This window comes from Lupinus angustifolius, chromosome LG02 (genome assembly GCF_001865875.1).
Source record: "Lupinus angustifolius cultivar Tanjil chromosome LG02, LupAngTanjil_v1.0, whole genome shotgun sequence".
NCBI classification, from domain to species: domain Eukaryota; kingdom Viridiplantae; phylum Streptophyta; class Magnoliopsida; order Fabales; family Fabaceae; genus Lupinus; species Lupinus angustifolius.
The window spans coordinates 6,334,754-6,352,212 of record NC_032010.1 but is presented as its reverse complement, the minus strand read 5'-3'; the positions used below and the strand labels follow the sequence as shown (position 1 = coordinate 6,352,212).

The 17,459-nt window shown below is 34.7% G+C and overlaps 1 protein-coding gene across 1 annotated transcript; it reads right to left on the bottom strand.

The window, feature by feature from the left end:
- On the bottom strand, positions 5,400-9,699 carry LOC109334570 (uncharacterized protein C57A10.07). The gene is made up of 3 exons (XM_019570418.1): positions 8,853-9,699; positions 6,796-6,920; positions 5,400-5,837 (listed from the first exon to the last, which is right to left on the bottom strand). Exons 1-3 carry the CDS (start codon positions 9,427-9,429, stop codon positions 5,520-5,522), a joined length of 1,020 nt encoding a protein of 339 aa, XP_019425963.1. The 5' UTR covers positions 9,430-9,699; the 3' UTR covers positions 5,400-5,519.

Sequence of the window (17,459 nt, the reverse complement as noted above, 5' to 3'; positions counted from 1 at the left end):
GATTCAAGTATAACTTTGTATCCTTGTTTTATATAATGTGTGATAATCATGTGATTCAAGATCCTAGGATTGATATTTCACCAATCATTAGGAAATATCTAACATTTCCAACCAACAGAGAGTTCTATTGTTACTCGGGTATAAGAAGGGTGGAGATCCACAAGTGAGACACCAGATCTTGAATCAAAACCTTAAGGTATTAGTTCTATGAGCTTTTTCTACTTTAAACTATTTCACTCTTTTTCTCATATCCAATGTGAGACTTCACACTTGAATATGTCCATCAGACAATGTCCTAATATTTATCAAATTTCGCTTCCATTTGTGTTGAAATACCAATCATAGGATCTTGAATATCATGATTCTCACACATAATATAAAACAAGGATACAATGTCATACTTGAATTCATGTTCTCTAATACTTTTTGATATACCTTTTGAGATAATGATCTTCCTCAACCAAATCCTAAATTCCTTTTAGGACCTTCATTTTCTCTCTGATGGGGAGATGTGAAAACTATTTGTGATTTGGTGTTTTGGGGACCATAATTGTTCTTTTATGTATTTACTTATAGTGTTCCCATTATCCCCTATAGGCCAACCGTTTGGGTATCAACCCATTAAGATCATATCCGTTATCAGTTTCAAAAGTCTTTTAGGTTGTCACTAATTAGATCACTTGTTTTTTAATCCAAAATAAATAGCCAATACATAATTGTATTAAATATATGATGCTCACCTTAGTTAGAAATTATGAATTTTTGACAATCTCCCACTTGGGCTTCATGAAACAATTAGATCACATATTTTTTAAGTACACATTCGTATGCTATTTATATTTAGACTTTTCCTTAATAAAATCTGGTTCATATCATATATCAACTATGGAACCACTGTGACTTTCATCACATTCATGCATGACTCGATCATGATAATCACCATATTAATATACTTAACATAGACCAAATATGGATGAGTGATATGGAAATTTCATGCAATGTGATCTCAAACATGTATATTTCCAATTGGTCATTCTTTATTCTTTAGTGAGATCAATCCAAAGTCTTTAATTTCAACACAATAGTTATAATACATACGTTCAAAATAGAACAATAAACCATCAACTTTATTAAGCATAAAATTATATATAACGTCCAAAGTATATCATAAAACATATAGACTCCATTAAACTAAAGTATCCTAAGGAGTAATACTTAAATGAACAATATGCCCATGAAAGACTTTAGGTACCAAATCCTTAGTCAGTGGATCAACTAGCATAAAATTTGTCCTTTATGTTATACGAAAATTTGTCTATTTTAAACACTTTCTTTAACAACCAGAAATTTGATGTCAATAAAATTTGACTTTGTAGAACTCCTATTATTGTTGGAGTAAAGAACTGCAAACTTACTATCACAATAAATTTTCAGTGGTCTTTTAATATCATCTACCACACGTAAGCCAATGACAAAATTCCCGCAACTGTATGTCATGGTTTGATGTTTCAAAATGAACCATGAACTCCACAACCATGGTTGAAGGAGCTATGAGTGCCTCTTTAGCATACTTCCAAGAGATAGCACATTTAGCTAAACTAAAAACATATCAAGAGATAGCATATTCAGCCAAACTAAACACATATCCTCAAGAAATCTTGAATTTCATGTCTTAGAAAAAGTCTTGATGTGGGATCATAAAATTTATAACCCGAGAGTGTTCAACATAGCCAACAAAATAGCAGCTAATAGTTCTTGAGTCCGGTTTCCTTTCATGCTGCCTATAAGGCCGCGCCTCAGTTGGAAAACCCCAAATGCAAGTGTTTTAGCTTGGTCTTTTATTAGTCCAAAACTCATATGCGATTTTGTTAACTGCTTTACTTGGCACCTTATTAAGGATGTAAAATGCAGTCTTTAAATTTTTTTCCCAAAGAGACTCTGGTACGGAAGAATGACTAATCATATTTCTCACCATATTCGTAAGAGTCCGGTTTCGTCATATAGCAATATCGTTCATGCTAGGTTTGCCTAGCATAGTGTATTGCTGAACAATTCCATATTCTCATAGGAAAACACAAATAACCCTTTCACTACATTCTTATTGTTCTTTTTTTTCTTATTTTGAGAGATCATAGACAAATGAGCACTTTCAGTTTTATCTCTCTACAGTCTATCTTCCTCTTGCACACTATGAGATATAAGCTCGTTGAGGGACCATTTGTCCTTCTGAGTGTTATAACTCACTTTGAATTGTCCAAAGTGTGCAGGAAGAGAGATCAAAACCAAGTGCACGAGCAAGCCATCACCAAGCTCTAACTTAAGTGACTTGAGTTTTGATACGAGATTATTCATCTCCATAATGTACTCTTTTATATTCCCCTTACCTTTATACATATTTATCATTAGAGATGGCAAAACGGGTCGTCCGACCCGTTTAGCCCGCACCCACAAATGCCTGCAAAAATTTAAGCGGGCGCGGGCATGCCCACATTGGTTAACGGACAAAATTCAATGTCCTGTTCGTTTTAAAACAGGCTAACGAGCTAGCGGGCGGCCCACGGGCATTGTCGAATATTTTAAAAAAATAATTCATATAATAAATGAAATGACATTAAATAAAGTAGTTGAAGATAAAAAATTAACAAATTTTTTGATATTTTATATGAAGTTTAACAAATCACATTAGATTACAATTTTTTTATGATTAAAAATCACATTACATCATAACTTATTTAAAATTTTCTTACTTTTTCCTTAAATTATGTTTATGGGCCGCCTTTGGGCCGCCCGCATGCCCAATGGAAATGACCACAAACTAGGCGGGCAAAACGGACCGGGCGAAACGAGCAAATAGGCATATTTTGTATTCCATGCCCGCAAAAAATGCGGGCTATGCAGGCTCGCCCGCGGGCAATACCCGTTTTGACATCTCTATTTATCATCATGTTATTATTTGGCCAAATTGTGTCTTCCTTTGAGCCGAATACAATTCGCATAAATAATCTTATACTCGTCTATGTAATTTTAATCAATTTCCACAATAGAGGTTACTTTGGCAACATATTGCATCAATTAATTCAAAAATAATTATTACACAAAAAATAAACAATATGAATCCATTATAAAAAATATAATATTGGAATTAAAACCTTTAGATTTGATATCTTTTATGATTAACAAATCTAATCTCACATTATAATTCCAAATCAAAAAAATATATATTACATATATATCAACACATAAAAAATGGATACAATCTTAATCAAATACAAAGTAGACCAAGAGTGAAAAACATAAAAAGATATATGCAAATCATTATAAAAATTTCCAAATCCAATATGATCATGCATATCTTAAAACATATATGCAACACTATACATATATACACACTTTCACACACTAACATAATATAATATATATATATATATATATATATATAATTTTAAGCATTAGTTGTAACCATTGTATATATATTAACTTTAATAAGTAATTCTAGATATCACAACAACCTCAAACTAGAAACAATTACATATGTATATTTTAATTCACAATATATGCAAGGTCATGAGTTTCAGATTATATATGCATAAAATAAAAACACATCTTAGCACATATATGCCTTATACGTATACTTTAAAATATTGCAAAATTATAAAGTAACAAAAGTCAATATCCAACACTAAAGCATTAGTGCACATACAATATACATATTGTATAACAGAGTCATTAAAGTTGATGCAATGTCTATGCACATATCTGAATATATAATTCAACACATGTTGCAAGTATTCATAATACAAATTACATATGATTCAAATAAGCGGAAGCACATGAAAGTTATTCTCATTATTCATAAATACCCAATTTTCATAACCAATAGCGAAAATATAGAAATCCTCAAATTTAAAAATTGTGGTTCATAAAAAAATTGGGAAGAAAACAACTTTAATGAAGAATCATAAAATTCAGAACCTAGTAGCTCTGATACCACTCGTTAGATATTTCCTGATTGGTGAAATACCAATCCTAAGATCTTAAATATCATGATTCTCACAGATAATATAAAACAAGGATACAATATCATACCTAAATTCATGTTCTATAATCTACTCCTTTGATATACCTTTAAGAGAGTTTTGGTATGATGGTCTTCCTCAACCAAATCATAAATTCCTTTTGGCACCTCCGTTTTCTCTCTAATGGGGAGAAGTGAAAATTATTTATGATTTGATATCTTGAGAACCATAACCGTTCTTATGTGTTCACTTATAGGGTTCTTGAGAACCATAACCGTTTTTAAGTTGTTAGTAATTAGATCACTTATTTTGCAACCCAAAATAAATAGTCAATATATAATTGTATTAAATATATGATTTCTAACTTAATTAGAAATTATGAATTTCTAATATTGTAAAATCATCACTAGGGCATGAAAAGAATGAAGTCATGACAAGTGAGGTGAGGGAAAATAAAGCATATGCTATGTGAGTTTTTTTTAAAATTGCATGTTGGGATTTGTGGTTAGGTTCGGGTTAGGTCGATTTTAAAAATTCAAAATCAAGACCCAAACCATACCCAATTAAATTGCAAAAAAGAAAATTCAATCTGTTGAATTGATTCAATCTGTTAAATATGGGTTGGTTTGATTCAAATTAGTTGGCCTCATTGGTCAATCTATTTCTACTTACACTCATAGATACTCCATATATATTAAGTTTACTATTTCGCAACATACACTTTACTGCAAAACTAATCTTTATTTTTTTTTGCATGTGATTTTGCTAAGGACAATGTTTAAAGAGTAGAAAATTGTAAAGCTCACCTTGAGAAATAGCATGAATTTTTTTAAATGTTAACAAAAATCCTTATGAATGTTAACAAAAAACCTTATAAATGTTAACAAAAAACCTTATAAATGTTAACGAAATCCTTGTAGGTAACTTTTTTTTAATATAGAACTAAAAATGTTAATGAAAACATGACTTTAAGGTACTAAATGCTGAATGTATTTTTTTCCAGAGAGCAAAAGTATCATGTATTTTTTCAGGGATGGCTTGTTTGAAAAAAGAAGTTACTAAAACACAACCACAAACAAAAAATAAAGAGAATAATAATAAATAAACTATTTAATAGATATCAAAGTAAAATTTTGATCACAAATCAATTTCACATTTTAATACCATAGACCAAGAATTGTAATAAACCACCTTACAAAGATCTTGATAGAGCTTTTATACCTAAGTTGCAATTAAAAAAGAAGGCTTATTGCATGAGTCTCTCACATAGGGTGATATGATAGGGTAGACGTACAAAACTTTACTCACCATTGATCACTAAGGAGCAACCTTACCATTGTGTCGAGACTCACCCATTTCTACACAATTAATCGTTATCTCACGTGAACAAAATTTAATCTTTAAACAGTCATTGAATTTCAAGTCATCCTAACATATAACATGTATCTAATATCTCTATTTTGTTTGTTTACAATTGTATAACAACTTTACCAAGTATGGTTACTATGCCCATGGGAGTGTGCCTGGAAAAGGAGTTGCTCCACAATATCTGAATAAAGCTTCAATTTCCGGACACCCATTAGGGTAAGGAATTGATCGGTGAAAAGGGTCCCGCTTTAGTTTCTTATGATAAAGCGAACCTCGGCATCCATATGGATCTCTTATGAATTGAGTTCTAACCAGTTCCTCGCCTTTTAGAGCAGCTGCTTTTGAATTGGATGCAGCAGGTGTGCCAGCATAGAAGAACCTCGACTCTGGAAAGCCGATTGCTGATCGATGTAGATGCGCAAATCTTTCTTCCTTGAAATCATAGCTTACAACCTGATTCCCAGATTCAACAAATCAGACTGAAACTCGAAGCAAATAAAAACAGGACAGAAATCATGATGTGGTCAGGAATTTTGAAACACTGCATTTGCGGCCAAGTCATGAGGCTCCCACCTAATGGGGTCTTACCCTTGCAAGCAAATGAGCAGTTCCAGGATTTGAATCCATGACCTCTAGGTCGCAAGGTAAGCAAACTAACTGTTATGCATTCCATGCAAATTGTATAAATCTGCCAAAATCATCATTTGACTTATTTTTTATATGAAGCATGAAAATTGAATAGAAAAAGGACTTTTGTATTACAAAGCTTGTGTGCTGTTCTATATTTCTGTTGATGATCCCATAACCTCTTAGCAACAAAAATGTTAGGGAAGATTGCAAGCCAAATATGCCTAGTTCTAAATGCAATAATAAAAGCCAAATTTTTTAGTCCAAGGAGCATTAACCCACTAGAAAATCATAAGTTCATATTTGCATATGGTGCAACTGAAAGTAAACATAATGTCAATAAGCTGAGGCGAAAAATTCACTAAATCATATTACAAATAAGAATAATGTAAACTACAACCTTCCATATTAGAAATTTAAAACTAATAATTCCAACATGCATTTTGGCAATTTAACATCTTAATATTAATAGGCACCAAGAGGAACCAATGCAGGATCATTAAAAACAACTGTATCTAAATTTTATTGGGAATACTAGGATGATTGATTTCATATGCAAGATATATGCATATCCATAACATTTTCAACATTAATTCAGAGCATGCAATACAATACTTAGAACTCTTTTGAGTTTTGTCATGCAACAAAAGTATGGCCAGTGATATTAATAAATTATTTTCCTCTTTTTCATTTACTTTCTTCATTCTACAAAGATATTGACATGTTCCATCTTTAAAAACAAATGAGCAGAATGCTTCACAAATCACAAGTAAGCCGGACATACAGTTATATTTTGAGGATAGGTGCCAGTAAGCTCTCGGAATCGACAAACACTAAAAAGAAGATTCTCAAAGCTATCCCGGGCATGCTCCTCTGTGAGTGCTCTCCATTTTACACTTTCTTGTTTACCTACACAAATAATGAGATAGTTTCTGATAAAAGCAGTCTCTTAGGGGAAGCACATGCAATTAAACTAAAGGTGAAAGTAAACACTTTATATCAACCATTCAAGAACACCATGGTAGAGAAATGATGCAGAGGAAACTCATCGAGCTAGCCTTATAAAGTTATAGGAAAAATCTGAGCAACTAATGAAGTGAGATTCATTATGAATTAGAAATTTATGAAGCGAAGAAAAGATGGAAGCAATTTGATAAGTACTGTTAATAACAGTAAAAATAGCAAAAACACCAAGGACCCAAGCTCCAATTTTACTGGTAGGAGATTGAAACTGTGAGGACAGAAGTAACAATGAAAATCAACAACAATCAAGCCTTTATTGCACTAGGTGGGGTTGACTACATGGGTCAAACGATGCCGTAATGACTCAAAGTCAAGGTAACTTGTCATATTTCTCTCTTTTAATTTAAGATAAGGATGTTGCTTAGTGATCATGAGGTCACAGGTTCAAATCTTGAAAACAACTTCTCCGCTTGTGGGGGTAAAGGTGTGTACATCTATCCTCCCCATACCTCACTAAGTGGGAGCCTTATGGACTGGGTCACCCTTTTAATTTAAGATTTTTCACTTCTATGTTAATCCTATATCTCTCAAACCTTTCCAAGTTCCAGAATATCTGACTCAGCCCACTATTTCCCCTTTTAATCTCTCCATTAACTTCCTAATTATTACCCTATTATCCACTAGCCATAATTGCTGCTATATCATCTTCACTTTCTCAACTCCCACTACCTGTTATTGTTGCCCACTACCACCCTTCTTTAATCTATTGTCATACACATGTAATTACTATCCACTACTGTCCTTTGCTCTTCTTTCATATAAGTGTTTAATTGTAGGTTTATCATAATTACAGCAAAAAAATCATGACAGCAACTCAATTAAGCCAGCAGGAATCCTATTAATCTATTATCATATCGGGAGGATATCTTCTGTCCCAAAGAGTGTACACTCCATGTGTTACTGTTTGTGTTTGGTTAGAAAAATACTTAATTATTAAATTTTTTATTTAAATATATATTTTTTCAACCAATCACAAACAATAACACACGAAATGATACATTTTATGGGATAGCATATATGCTCCCTATCATAACTCTATTCTCATGTTTCCTTCATATAGATGGGTTCCAGTGCAGTTAAATGCTTCACTTGCTAATCTGCCATGCTCCCCTTACTATTATTTTTATTATGATTTCTACTTTCTTCTTGGATCTTCATTTCTCACAAATAATGAATTACAACTAGATGGTAACAAACTATACATTCAAAGCTGCTATGCCAAGCACAAACACATACTTACATGGTTTACTTGTTTATCCCACATACCAAATTCAACGATCATGTCCCAAGTTCGTCATAAAGGGAGTCTTAAGATAATAATATAAAAAGTAACAAACCGGTAGAAAACACATACTAGATCATGTAACTATGGGCAAGCATATAATCAATGATAATGGTATAACCAATCATCCTTTTCCTACTCCTTGTCCTCTAGTGATGCTTCCAAGCCTAACATTTCCAACAATAAACTTGTGAAACATTGAATTAAAATGATCATAATATGACTTTAATAATTTTCTCATTTACCCTACTGACCGTATACCAAATTCACCTTAATGCGTAGTCAAGTAACAGTACTCTTACCCATGTACTCATACTATGCCCTAGGTAACTATAGTCAAAGCAGTTACTAGAAATTGAACAAAGGGCAGCCTAAGGCACAAGACTTCCACTTAGTGGAATATGGGGAATGTTTGCAGTCTTACCCCATAGGCTGAGAGGCTGTTCCCACGATTTAAACTCATGACCTTGTGGCCATACCGTCAAGCTCACCCTCTAGTTACTAGAAATTCAACAAAATGAAGGGGGAAAACTCACCAAACCATCCCTTAGAATCAGCAACAGCCCAATAACTCTGTGCCTCGCTACGAGGACCAGCATCTTTCCGAGTCTCTCCACCACTAAACACAAGCAAAGCAGAATCATCTTTGGCCACAATTTCAACACCCTCTTGAATATGAGTAACAAAAGTTGCAGCTTGACCAGGATTCTTCTGATAAGACTCTAAAAACCAAGAATCCTCTTTCTCAATCTTCCCACAACTACTACTAGTATAAATAGAATGACCAGCAACCATTACCAGATTCCGAAGCTTAGGGAAAGGATAATCATCCAAACCCATATCAACTTTAACATAACCATTCTCTTTTGTAATGTGTTGGGATCCATAAAATGATAGAATTATGAGAATTGTGATGCCGAAAGATAATGTAATGAAGATACCCATTAGAGGGTGGAGTTTGAAATAGTGGTGAAAACGATTTCCTAATGATTTGAGCATTCTGAAAGATGGGTTTTTGGGTTTTCTTGATCTTTTGATGGGTATTCCAGATTCTAAGTCAAAATCAGTTCTTGGGTATGAATGAAAAGAGGATCCAAATGGGTAATTGTTCATTGTGTTAATTTATGATTTGGAGAAGTGGGAAATGAAAAAATGGAATCATTGGATCGGAATTTTTATAGAGTGAGTTGTGAAAATGTAATAATAATAATAATAATAGGATTGTGATTAGAAATTAAAAGATGAAAATGTAGTACTGTGGGAAATGGTAGTTTGGTTTCAGAGAAGAATGAATGAATGAAGAGATTGAGAAGAAGATCCAAAATCGAAGGATCTGTGTTTCCACTGTGTTTTTTTTCCACTGAGGATATCTAGGGGAGGCTTTTTTTCTAATGAAATTCGAAAAATTCTTTAAATCATGTTATATGGTATTTTATTGATTTTATGACTTATAAGTTGAAATTTTGTATGTTAAATTTTATAAAATGTATTGAAATTAGAACAAAATCTAATGGAAAGTTAATACCTTAAATAATATTATTGCATTTGCAAAAATATTTACCAATATAATTCTTATTTTATTATTTCTATTTTCTGTGAATTCATTGCTATTTGAATTTCAACACTACGACTCTTATATTGGTGGCAAAACAGATAATAATTCCAAGTCGACCTTGTTCACTTTGTAGGTAAGACATATCATTTTAATTCATTTGTTCATTTTGTATGGCTTAATGTTTAGAGAAAAGTATTAAAGTTTCCATAAATTGTGATGTAATATTATATAATATTTCAAAGTTTTTTTTGTTTACTTCTCTTCCACGTTGACTTTGTAAATTTTAATTGTATATCAATGTTTGTGAGGCATTCGCTAGCCCATTTTAAAATGATTTTGTTAAAAAATATTAAATGAGTGTATCTATGCCTATGTTTGATTTGCAGGTGCATACTAAACGAGTCATGCGAGCCATTTTTCTTTGCTAATTAACATTACCAAAATCAAGCATACCTTAGCTATTTTGGACAATGACATTTAATTTCTCTTGAAGATCTCGTCTGATCTCTGACAGTTATCACATTGTTGTGTATACTGATGTGTATCTTTGAACACATAAGGTCAGTAGAAGCCAGATTGGAGGACTTTGGTTGTTGTCCTCTCCCAATTAAGATGCCCTCTCTATGGAGAGCTATGACAATGTCATATGATGCTTTTAGCCTCTTCTGTCGATACACACCTTCTCAACAATCCATCAGACCTAGTCTTAAAAAGATGAGGGTAGTCCCAAATGTACTAACAAGAGTCTCTTAAAAACTTTCTCTTCTGATGCCATTTCAATTCTTCGGGAATTACCCATGTAGCTTTAAAATTGGCCATGTCAGCAAACCATGGCCTTTCTTGAATCATGAGAAGCTTCTCATCTGGAAACTCCTCCACCACTTCAACTTCCTTCTCTGCCACCCCTTAATTGACGACTCTTGATGGGTGATTTGCCACACAATTCTCGCTTCCTTTTTTTTTTATCTTTGATCACCAAGTCAAATTCCTGCAATAATAACACTCATCGCAGCAATCTCGATTCGAAATATAATTTGGTTAGCAAATATTTAATAGCAGTATGATCAGTAAAAATTATAACCTTGGATCCAATCAAGTAGGATCTAAACTTTTCCATGGCATACACAATTGCTAGCAGTTCTTTCTCTATTGTGGCATAGTTGATTTGTGCATCATTTAGTACTTTGCTAGCATAATGTGTAGCATGGAAAACCTCAGATTTCCTCTATCCGAGTACCGCCCCAATGGCATAATCATTGGCATCTCTAATTAGTTCAAAATCTAAGTGCCAATCGGGGGCTACTATGACAGGAGCATAAATAAATTTTTATTTTAGAGTTTCAAAAGCTTTTACACACTCAACATCAAATTGAAAAACATTATCAGTGTTAAGTAGATTACTGAGTGGTTTTGTAATTTTAGAAAAGTCTTTAATGAAACGCGTGAAAAAACCTACATGGCCAAGTAAACTTCTGATTCCCTTGACATTAAGTGGTGGTGGGAGCTCCTTGATAACCTCAATTTTTGCTTTGTCAACCTCAATGTCCTGGGATGAGATCTTATGCCCCAGGACCATTCCCCCAGTCACCATGAAGTGACACTTATCCCAATTCAAAACCAAATTTTTTTCCACACATCGCCTCAACACGATGTCCAAGTTTGCTAAACAACCCTCAAATGACGATCCAAAGACTGAAAAGCCATCCATGAATACTTCAATACAACGCTCCACCATATCAGAAAAGATAGCTAACATGCACCTTTGGAATATGGCTGGTGCATTGCACAATCCGAATGACATCTTTCTATATACTAAGATATCAAAAGGACATGTGAAAGTCGTATTCTTTTGATCATCTAGATCCATAGTAATCTGATTGTATCCTGATTATCCATCCAAAAAGCAATAAAATGCTTGTCCAACCAGTCTTTCAATCATTTGATCCATGAAGGGCAGAGGAAAATGATCCTTCCGGGTGGCATGGTTCAATTTTCTGTAGTCAATACACATGAGTCAGCCTGTGACTATTCTGGTAGGAATCAACTCATTTTTCTCATTATTTACCACAATTATTCCCCCTTCTTCGGGACCACTTGAACCAGACTCACCCATGTGCTATAAGATATAGGATAAATCATCTCCACATCCAATAGTTTCATCACCTCTTTTTTCACAACTTCCTTCACTGTAGGATTAAGACGTCTCTAAGGTTAAGCTACCGGTCTATAATCTTGCTCCATATGGATTTTGTGCATACAATAAGAAGGACTTATTCCATACAAAGCACATAATGTCCAGCCTATAGCCCTTGCATTTTTCTTCAGCACATCTATTAGTTGTTTTTCTTATGCAGATGATAATGTGTTGCTGATTATGATCGGTTTCTTTCCTCCATCTTCCAAAAACACATATTTAAGATGTGAAGAAAACAGTTTCAGCTCCACCTTCGGAATCTCAATTTCCTTCTTTTTGACCAGTTCCTCAGTGTGGTTCTGACCAGATGAAACCTCTCGGGATGCATCTAACTCTGCCATACATGTCTCAATCATCCTTTTATCCTCTATATTGTTTTCTTCAATTTCTCCTCTCAAAGCTTTTTCCAATGGACTACTTCTACTTAGGTGAATGTCATCAAGCATGTATAATTCCTCAATGACATCCTGACGCGAACCTCCTTTGCGGTGGTTCTCATTTCACGATCGTTCTTGGATGGTGTATCACCTTTGGCCGAGATTGCTTGAAACATGGCATAGGCTAGCTTTATTTTTGGCCGAGACAAATAGAGTAAATTTAGGCAGCGGAAATAAACTTGATTGGATAAAAGAAATGGAGAAGATATGAAGATGATGACGCCACAAACAAGTGAGTTGTTTGATAAGCCAAGTGAAAATCGCCAAGAGGAAGGATCGTTGATAAGATTGATAATTCTTGGTTCAACCAAGAATGGATTTAGGAGCCCTTGCTCAACTAAAGGAAATCAATTCCAAAACAAAATTCAAATTCAACCCTCTTTTCATTTAGCAAATTGAAGGACATTTATAGGCAAGTCATCATGGCTCCCCACGTGACCCCATTATGAATTAAGACTCATTTTGGACTACATTAATCCTAATTTATGGCTGGTTACATTGGATCCTTTTTCCAGCCATGACTTACACGAAATAAAACAAGTAAATATTCCACATGTGAATTCCTAAGTAATTAAATTAAAAAATGCAAGATACTTTGAATTTCCATGAAGTGGTCCAGCCAAGTGAAAGAGAAATTCAGCCATCCTTTAATGCCCTGGTCCCCACGAGTTTAAGGAAGCAATTTTGGACTTTGAATTGTGCATAGACCTTGGCTGGATGCATTGCACGAAACTCACACCCACATTTATCATGCTTGAGTTCCCCATTCGGTTGTATTAAGTGAGTGGAGGCTTTGCACAAAAATCATACTCTTCATTTATCAATCTGGAGTTCCCCATTTGGATGCATTAAGTGAGTGCACGAAACTCACACTCTCATTTATCATGCTTGAGTTCCCCTTTCGGTTTTATTAAGTGGATGGAGGCTTTGCACGAAAATCATACTCTTCATTTATCAATTTGGAGTTCCCAATTTGGATGCCTTAAGGGAGTGCACGGAACTCACACCCTCATTTATCATGCTTGAGTTCTCAATCTGGTGCATTAAGTACAATCTCTCTCCAACTTTTAATGAAGTTAATGCTATGGTCCCCACGAGTTTAAGGCAGCCTTTATTTTGAATTCAAATAAACAAAAGTAAGTTAGAACTATTAAAAACAATTAGGACACATTAAAGATGTCCTAGCCATACCTTGGACACGACATTGGCCCAATTAAGCTGTTTGGGAATTATTTTCCCCATTTCGGTCAATATGCAAAGTCACATAATGAATGAAGTGATGACTCCCTTGAATTGAACGTGGAGAACTCTCCTTGATGCCTTTCATGAGTAGTCCTAGTGTATTTTGTGCTCTTTTGGTCCTTGACCTTGTCATGGGACCACCAATGCCTCTTAGTTCATCATGATCCAATTTTGGCTCATTTGGGTTCACATCATACCCTCCTTCTTGAAGGGAATTTGACCTCAAATTCAAGTGGTCATATCCTCCCGGATCAAAAGTAATATTCTTTATTCTTTCACTCCAACTCTCAACATATTCATCTTGGATCATCCCTTTGACATATATATTGGTTAATGATGAAGAATGTGTAATTTGAGAGTACCCATTTTCACCATCAAAGTTGAATCTTCAATGTTGCTTGTCTCCAACATGTGCATATTATCCACATCTTCACTAAGTTCCAAACGTGAGTTGATAGGTGGAAGAACACAAATTGTTTCTTTGGGAAATAATTCAACAATACCTTGCAAAAATTGATCAACAATAGTTGACAAACAATTTTCATTAGAAATGATAGTAGTAAAAAGAAATTTCCCGCAAGAGGGTAGGTACAAGGGTTGTTTTGTAACCAAGGCACTCTTAACCTCACTTTGAATTTCACTCATAGTGTTTGCACTCTTGGTGTTTTCACTCACCTCCCTAAATCACAAGTGTTTCACTCAAACCTCCCTTACTCACAAGTGTTTCACTCTAATCTCCCTTACTCACAAGTGTTTCACTCAAATCTCCCTTACTCACAAGTGGTTCACTCAAATCTCCCTTATTCACATGTGGTTCACTCAAATCTCCCTTATTCACAAGTGGTTCACTCAAATATCCCTTACTCTCAAGTATTTCACTCATGATCTAGGGTTCTCCTTTTCTTTTTGTGGATGCATATTGTAATGCCCTTTTGAACTCCCTTGAGAAATATATTGGCTCAAACTTTGTTTGGATTGGTTTGGGTTGGCTTGACAATTTGTGACTGGTTGGTTGATAGGCTTTTGGAGCATATCTACATCTCATCACCATCTTCAATTTCTCCCAAGTACCAATTGGTTTGGCACCACATCTACTCCTCTCCTTGTGTACTTGATCCCACCAACTTAAGGCATATTCCTTAAATTCTGAAGTAGCCATCATAATTTTCTTCTCTTCATTGCAAAAATTACAATTGAACACATTCTCTATTTTCATTTCCCACTTCAAATAGGCTTCGGGATCATTTTTTCCAATAAAGGTTGGAACCTTTATTTTGGTTTATTTTATAGGAAGTTTCCTATCCAACTCTAGCCTCATTTGTTCCATTTGGTTTTCAAAGGCTTGTACTTGGTTTGTGAACATGGCATACAACGTGGATGTGATTGAAAAATTTGCACTTGACACTTTTGGCTCAATTTTTTTTAAACGTTTGATTTTTGACTCATTTTTGACACTTTGTTTAGACAATTTTCGGATAGACACTTTTAGACTCTTTTTTTTGGACAATTTTTGGATAGACAATTTTAGACTCTTTTTTTTGGACAATTTTGGGTTGAAATGGGTTGGACACTTTGGTTTGACACTATTTGGTTTTGGACAAATTTTTTTGGTTGACTCGTGTTTGACACTATGGCTTGACACTTTTAGTTTTGGTTTGACACTTTTGTGTTTGACTAACAATGAGAAGAAAAATAAAGATATGACTCAAGAAGGACTTGATACTTACTAAACACAAAGTGGTCTAGACACCAAAGAAGAAGTGGCTCTAATACCTCCTGACACTAACCTCCATTGGGGTGGTTCTCATTTCACGATCGTTCTTGGATGGTGTATCACCTTTGGCTGAGATTGCTTGAAACATGGCCTAGGCTAACTTTATTTTTGGTCGAGACAAATAGAGTAAATTTAGGCAGCGGAAATAAACTTGATTGGATAAAAGAAATGGAGAAGATATGAAGATGATGGCGCCACAAACAAGTGAGTTGTTTGATTAGCCAAGTGAAAATCGCCAAGAGGAAGGATCCTTGATAAGATTGATAATTCTTGGTTCAGCCAAGAATGGTTTTAAAAGCCCTTGCTCAACTAAAGGAAATCCATTCCAAATCAAAATTCAAATTCAACCCTCTTTTCATTTAGCAAATTGAAATGCATTTATAGGCAAGTCATCATGGATCCCCACGTGATCCCATTATGAATTAAGACTCATTTTGGGCTAGATTAATCCTACTTCATGGCTGGTTACATTGGATCCTTTTTCCAGCCATGACTTACAAGAAATAAAACAAGTAAATATCCCACATGAGAATTCCTAAGTAATTAAATTACAAAATGCAAGATACTTTGAATTTCCATGAATTGGTCCAACCAAGTGAAAGAGAAATTCAGCCATCCATTAATGCCCTGGTCCCACGAGTTTAAGGAAACAATTTTGGACTTTGAATTGTGCAAGACCTTGGCTGGATGCATTGCACGAAACTCACACCCACATTTATCATGCTTGAGTTCCCCATTCGGTTGTATTAAGTGAGTGGAGGCTTTGCACAAAAATCATACTCTTCATTTATCAATCTGGAGTTCCCCATTTGGATGGATTAAGTGAGTGCACGAAACTCACACCCTCATTTATCATGTTTGAGTTTCCCATTCGGTTGTATTAAGTGGGTGGAGGCTTTGCACGCAAATCATACTCTTCATTTATCAATTTGGAGTTCCCCATTTGGATGCATTAAGGGAGTGCACGAAACTAACACGCTAATTTATCATGCTTGAGTTTCCAATCTTGTGCATTAAGTACAACCTCTCTCTAGCTTTTAATGATGTTAAATGAAGTTAATGTTATGGTCCCCACGAGTTTAAGGCAGCCTTTATTTTGAATTCCAATAAACAAAATTAAGTTAGAACTAGTAAAAACAATTATGACACATTAAAGATGTCCTAGCCATGCCTTGGACACGACCTTGGCCCGATTAAGTTGTTTGGGAATTATTTTCCCCATTTCGGCCAATATGCAAAGTCACATAATGAATGAAGTGAGGACTCCCTTGACTTGAACGTGGAGAACTCTCCTTGATGCCTTTCTTGAAAAGTTCTAGTGCATTTTCTGCTCTTTTGGTCCTTGACCTTGTCATGGGACCAACAATGCCTCTTAGTTTATCATGATCCAATTTTGGCTCATTTGGGTTCACATCATACCCTCCTTCTTGAAGGGAATTTGACCTCAAATTCAAGTGGTCATATCATCCCGGATCAAAAGCAATATTCAACTGGTCATATCCTCCCAGATCAAAAGATATATTCTTTATTCTTTAGAAGGTTTCCTAGGATAAGGGAGATCCTTCAGTTGAGGCAGATCACTCTTCCTCTTGTCATTATTCTCCCCCATTGATTCCTCCTTGTTTGCAACTCTATCCTCTTCCTCTATATTTGTAAGAACAAGATTGCAACTAAGAGGGGGGTGAATTAGTTGACTTAAAATTGTAGTAACGTTTTCTGCAAAATGTAAGAGTTAATGTGCAGCGGATAATATTGCAGAAAATAAACAAGAATAAATTAAAGAGGAAAGGGAAATGAGAGTACACAAGGATTTTATACAGGTTCACCTTCTTGTCCACCGATGGCTACCTCCAGTACTCTTGCAACACAAGAGATTTTCCACTAAGTATTATCAGTAGTAATTACAAAGTTTCACCTCGAGATCTCTAAGTACCTTACCCA

Excerpts from the sequence above, each read along its gene's own strand:
- LOC109334570 (XM_019570418.1), bottom strand. The coding sequence starts at position 9,429 with ATGAACAATTACCCATTTGGATCCTCTTTTCATTCATACCCAAGAACT. Across the intron at positions 6,921-8,852 it reads TGATTCTAAGGGATGGTTTG|GTAAACAAGAAAGTGTAAAA; the intron begins GTGAGTTTTCCC and ends TTATTTGTGTAG. Across the intron at positions 5,838-6,795 it reads CCTATCCTCAAAATATAACT|GTTGTAAGCTATGATTTCAA; the intron begins GTATGTCCGGCT and ends TCTGGGAATCAG.